We start from the raw sequence: 6,651 nt of genomic DNA, 5'->3' as shown, positions 1-6,651 counted from the left end.
CTACGGGATGAGAAATCGCGGACATAGTAGATTCTGAAAAAATACTCTATACGTTACAGACGCGTCTCGAATATCTTGACGTATTCAACATACGTTTGCGATATCGTTTTAATGTTGTCAGAACGTAGATGGCTGTCTGGGTATAAAATTAACAATAATTATGTATAATGGCATAAAATATTGTTAATAATATTGTAATCTTTTTATTCCATTATTTTAATTATTTTATATATTATTATGAATAAACTGTCTATTGACTAGGAAGTAGCGCGAGAACTTCCTTAATCGAACAGATAGAAGAAAGTAACGATCGTTACCAGAAAAAAAACCGATAACGATAACGGCGTTATAAATAACGCGCGTTATTTATCGACCATGATAATCTGCAATATGACGCATACTGCTCATCAATCCTTTTTCTTGTTGATCTTTTCACGAGCGAGGGCTGCCTTTCTCTCCGAGCTTCCAAATTCATTTGTTCATACTCAAAGGCATCATGGGCACATATTTGTCACTGGGTCGGAACTTGTATTGCGAGCACAATCGATCAGACACAGCCTCCGCATAGCCGTTCCTGCCATAAATTTCATGAATCAATAATATGTTGAATCTCATCGATAAGACAATTTGCCGAAGCAGCTTATAAAATCAGCAGAAAACCCTTCATCCGTCAGAACATTAAAACTAATTATAAATTTGCAGGATAAAGGAACTTTCACCACAATATTGAGATTGATTAGATGCAAACTAAGAGATAATTATATATGATGCGCGAAACCGTCACCAAAAACTACATAGTACTGGAAAAAGAAATGAAAAAAATACATTTACGGCGATCCTTTTTTATATGTCGGAACATCTTCAGATAAATGATGTGCCATCTCGAAGAACGTATCTCTGTCTGATCAAATCTCTAAATACGAAGGAGACAGTTGTCAAAAGCGGTCTTTGAAATCCTCTCTCCGTTAAATTGTTTGACGTGTAAATCGGGGACTTTTCCCATTGTAAATCGCAACTAAAACCATTCTACGATGTAATGTCATGAATGTTGAGATCAATTTATTTTTTAATTGACATATGATGAGATATCCTATACAGCTGTCTTTAGTTTGTGAGAGATAAAATTTTTTTTATTATATAAATTTTTTTATTATATAGATATGTAAATAAAATATATCAGGATAGATCAAATTTATAAAATTTTGAAGACTTTACTTTGTATATAGAGTATACCTTTGCCACTGCGAACACGGTCGTCTTTCTTTGAAGCAGATAACTTGGATCACGTTGAAGAAAAGCGCGCCGAGGGTATTAGCTACTTCAGTATTGAGATTTTGTAAACATCTGCGGAATTTGGCGTCGCAATCGCAATGTGAGCGAGTAAATGGCGAGTTATTGCATATGCCGTGTATGCATTGTTGCGGCGCTATCGTGGTTGAGCAATGGTCGTGTTCTCTGCAGCAAGCATCCTCGACCGAATGTTGACCCAAATCATTGTAGGAACTGGCCACGTTACCTGGTCCGCACCATTTCGTACCCGGATATATTAGACCACCGCCGGGCGCTTGATTCTGAAGAAAGAAGTTGTAGAAGTTGTAATTAATTGATTATTCCGATTATCTTAAAAAATACTTTTAAAAGTAACCCATTTTCGAATGCAATAATACTTGGAGAAAAAAATATCATTCTACTATATAAGAATATATAACTATCTCTAAAAAATCATAAAAATGAAAAGGTCAGGCCATGTTCAAAAAAAGATCCAATCAAAAAAAGATCAAAAATTTAAACCTTTAAAAATTTAAATTATTATCTAAAATAATATATTACCGTGAAAAGTAACTGATATATTATTAATAAAGGTGCCAGTTCAAAATGAACATACATAAAGTGTACCATATAAATATTATCTAAATTTAATAACATATTACCATGAAAAATAATTGATGTTATTCAAAGTGCAAGTTCAAAATGAAAATACATACATATAAATAAAACGGATTACAATTTGACTTTCTAGAAAATAAGTCGATATGTATGTTATTATTCTTAGTGAACAAAATATAAAAGTCGTTTATTGAGATTTGATTTGAAATTTATACTAGCCCGTACGATGAAAAATAATTGCTTGTAATTCCAGAGTATCAATTTGTTAATGACTCGGAAAAAGAACATGGCGGCCTGCTTTCGAGGGATGAAAATAAATAATTGAAATAAAAGAATTATGAAAATTGTTTAGATTAAAAGCCTCCCATCTTCCTTTAGTAAAACTTCGAATTTTTGTATCAACTTCGGATTTTGAGTTTGTTATGCCGTATTTTCAGCGAGTAACTTACTAATCAAAAAACGTTGCCTTATTGCCTGAAACGAATAAATATTAAGTAAACCCAAAATTCATAAATAAGAAGTTCTCAGGTCAAATATAAAGAAGCTATGAGTTTACTGATTATTTGACGTAATATATATTCACTTCATTATAGAGCTTTTGAAAATATGGTTCTAATGTAATACTTTTCGTACTTCAAGTGTTGTAACAACTACTCTGTAAAACCCTCGACATTATTTTTAAGTGGACACCGAGAAACTCATCAAAGTTTTTAGAGATTAGGCCGCCATGTTCTTTTTCCGAGTCATTAACAAATTGGTACTCTGGAATTACAAGCAATTATTTTTCATTGTACGGGCTAGTATAAATTTCAAATCAAATCTCAATAAACGACTTTTATATTTTGTGCATTAAGAATAACATATCGCACTTATTTTCTAGAATCAAATTGTAATCTGTTTTACTTATATGTATGTATTTTCATTTTGAACTTGCACCTTGAATAACATATCAATTATTTTTCATGATAATATAAATTATTAAATTTAGATAATATATACTTTATGTATGTTCATTTTGAACTGGCACCTTTATTAATATATCAGTTATCATGTAGTTTTCATGGTAATATATTATTTTGGATAATCATTTAAATTTTTAAAGGTTTAAATTTTTGAGGATCTTTTTTAACATGTCCTGACCTTTTCATTTTTATGATTTTTTAGAGATATCACTTTTTCAGAGTACAGATATACGGGGCAGCTTTCTAGTAATGTAAGTATCACAAATGTATATATTTTCGATTCTTATCAGATAACTTTCTATTCGCGTAACTATCGTGAAAAATTCCGCAACATCTTGTTGTCTGATACGTTTCCTCGTACATCATCAATGATATGAGGCATGGCCCATCGACAGTCGTGAATTTTCACAGCCTTTATCTCGGACGAATTGATTTGTTGTAGCTGAGATTTGAACATAGATCTCAATCGATTATGTTTTACAATGGCTTCCGAGTTTGCTTTAATAGATGCCGGATTGAAATTTATCAAATGCAGGTCTTCCAATGTATTTACTCGTGACAAACCTACATAGGCTGGACCATCACTGAACACACTCATTCTTAGATCCATCATAGCATTTTTACGTAATTCCTTGACTTTGGTGTATAGTTATTCCATAACTGAGAGGCAATCGAAATTGTTTCCGATGTACTATCATTTTGTGGAAACAAATAACAAATATATATATTTTCGGTTCTTATTACGTAACTTTCTATAAGTTACAATTTACGCACTACAGTTAGAAGTTAAGTATTCATATAAGCTGTACAGTACTAAAAATAGTACACATAATAAATTAACATAGAGCTGCAAAAAAAGATATCGTGAGTAACCAATACCCATAGAGCACCACATTAGCAAAATGCCATGCTATTGTTTAAATTTGTACGACTCAAAATATATATAAATAAAATGTTAAATAGCAAAGAGCACACTCAAAAATACATATAAAAATTAAAATGGAGAGTTTACCTTCGATGACCTTGATCTTCCCACACATTACGAAGGTCATCACACCGAACAACCTTCGGAAGGTTGCAGCAGTCATCCATCACGCGTTACGAAGCTATCCCAAAAAATTAAAATGACCCTGACTCATATTGTCAAGGTCACGACCCTGAGTGACCATCGGACACTTTCAGCAGGCGACCGCTGCCCATTAAAAAGTTATTAAAATTAAAATGGACAGTTCACCTCCGATGACCTTGATCCTCCCACATATTACAAAGGTCATCACACTGAACAACTTTCGAAAGATTTTAGCAGTAATCCATCACACGTGACGAAGTTTTTGAAAAAAGTTAATACGACCTTGACTCACAATGTCAAGGTCACGACCCTGAATGACCATCGGACACTTTCAGCAGGCGAGGGTGAGAGAGGACGAAAGGGAGTGAGAGTGGACGAAACAGAGTGAGATAGGGCGGAAAATAGAGAATTGCTGCGGGTGGGGGGTGGTGGTGGAGGAGCGGTGGTGAGAGGGGGTGGAGTGGGTCGAAGTTGCTCCTGGCGAGGAGTGGGTGCAATGTATATTAGGTGCGTACGGCATTGTAAATCGGAGATGTCGGATTGCTCTTTTATCTCGAAAATCGTTTGGCAATTCATATTTTTCTGCTGTGTCATCCCATCTGCGTTCGTTATTAACATTTTCAGAGCAAATTGAGGAACTTGATTCAAAGGCCGAGCTTACAGAGTTCGTTTGCCCGCAAAAATTATAAATTCCTGTGTCAACATAACCTATTTATTAATTGGCTTTAGTTTTGTAGTGTGACGTTCACCGTACGAGTATTAATATTTTTCGCTTTCAAATAATCAAAATGTCTCTAGTAAACAACGAACTTCACGAAATAATGAAAATTGGTGACAAATATTTCTACAAAAAAAATGGTAAATTCTATTTCTTTGGAAGTTTTATGGAGGTTATGTCTTAAATACAACAGATTTCTTGAAATTTTCTAAATAAAATATTTTGTTGTAATAGAGGCTAATTAAATCAGTCATTTATTTATACTATACAAATAAATGTTCAGAAATTTATAAATTAGGTATTTTGCCTTTACAGATGATACTTATGAATCTATTAATGTACAATTATCAGAAGAAGAAAATAAAGAAAATTTTTTAGAAATACGTGAAGATCAAATTGAAAAACATGAGGAGAAGAAAATTTGGACAAATGAGTCTACTTTGAGATTAATAAATCTAGTTGAAGAATTTGAAGAACAATTTCAAAATTCAATAAAAAAACATATTTGGATGAAAATCTCCAAAATTTTGAACAATGATTTGGGTACTTCACTTATATGGCAGCAATGTGACATCAAGTGGAAGGGCTTATTAAAAATGTATAAAGATATTAAAGAACACAACTCATCTGGAAAAAATCGAAAAAGATGGGAATATTTTGAGGTAATGAATGAAATACTTCATAACAAATCAAAAATTACACCTGTAGCTACTTGCAGTAATAATTGATGGTTAATAAAGAATCGAGAAGTACTAATGAAAGTACACAAGATGAAGAAAATATCACAGATGATAAATATTCCTGCGACAATAATAGAAAATTTTCATCCACATGTGCAACTGGCTTTTCTAAGAAACGATGTTTTGATCAATAGTTGATGTTGCAGAAAAAAGACATCAGGAGAAAATGCAAAGACAGGATAACTTCTTAAAATGTTTCAATGATTATATCAGAATACTTCGAGATAAGAAAAATAGCAATGATGAGTGAATATTTCTTACTTTTAATGAGGCCTTTAATTCTACAAAATCATTCAATTATTTTTAATTACCTAAAAGAAAGTTGATTATTTTATTAAATAGTTTTATTTCAGTCAATTCTTTTTATTCATCGGAATGTAATGAGTATATGCCTATTATAGCTATTCCAATTTACATTGTAATTTTGAGTTTGTTTTCTTTTATCATTATCAAAATGTGCAATTAATATTTTTTTCTGTTTCATATATACATACAGGGTGTCCAGCCCCACTCTTACAATCTCCCATAGGAAGGTAGATGGGATCGAAATAAACATAAAAGTCCTTTACCGTTTAGCGATATCCGTAATAATAATCGAGATATTAAAGTTTGAAATTGTACTAATGAGAGCGCGCCTATAGAAAGAATAGAAACGGCTCCGGTCGCTCGAGGTATAGCCCGGCCCACTTTGACAAACGATGGATGCGGCGGCAGGAGAGGCAAGAGGGGAAGCGCGCCGTTGCTTAGCGCTCGGCATCGCCGCTCACACGTCTCACCGCACCGCACCAAAGGACTCGCGCGATGGCTGCTACGCACATTCGCGATTTCATTACATATGTAATAATAACATATGTAATAATAAATAGGACAAATACAAACCATAATAAACTTCGATGAATAAAAATGTCGAAAGAGAGAAAGCGATGAAACCTATGGAAATCTACGGAAAATCTAATTAATTTTTATCGTTATTATTACATATGTAATGAAATCGCGAATGTGCGTAACAGCCATCGCGCGAGTCCTTTGGTGCGGTGCGGTGAGACGTGTGAGCGGCGATGCCGAGCGCTAAGCAACGGCGCGCTTCCCTTCTTGCCTCTCCTGCCGTCGCTTCCATCGTTTGTCAAACTGGGCCGGGCTATACCTCGAGCGACTGGAGTCGTTTCTATTCTTTCTATAGGCGCGCTCTCATTAGTACAATTTCAAACTTTAATATCTCGATTATTATTACAGATATCGCTAAACGGTAAAGGACTTTTATGTTTATTTCGATCC

At 33.8% G+C, this 6,651-nt stretch overlaps 1 protein-coding gene across 1 annotated transcript in view; it reads right to left on the bottom strand.

The window, feature by feature from the left end:
• Window positions 1-243: 243 nt before the first annotated feature.
• LOC108727230 (acidic phospholipase A2 PA4) overlaps window positions 244-6,651 on the bottom strand; it is a 16,476-nt gene continuing 10,068 nt past the window's right edge. The window contains exons 2-3 of the mRNA XM_018455274.1: window positions 1,234-1,571; window positions 244-574 (exon numbers count right to left, since the gene is read on the bottom strand). Coding sequence (XP_018310776.1) covers window positions 472-574; window positions 1,234-1,571 — 441 coding nt within the window. The 3' untranslated portion in view covers window positions 244-471. The remainder of the gene's footprint in view (window positions 575-1,233; window positions 1,572-6,651) is intronic.

The sequence above is a fragment of the Mycetomoellerius zeteki genome, unplaced genomic scaffold (genome assembly GCF_001594055.1).
Source record: "Mycetomoellerius zeteki isolate Tzet28-1 unplaced genomic scaffold, Tzet1.0 scaffold472, whole genome shotgun sequence".
Taxonomy (NCBI): domain Eukaryota; kingdom Metazoa; phylum Arthropoda; class Insecta; order Hymenoptera; family Formicidae; genus Mycetomoellerius; species Mycetomoellerius zeteki.
This window is presented reverse-complemented; position numbering and strand designations above follow the sequence as displayed.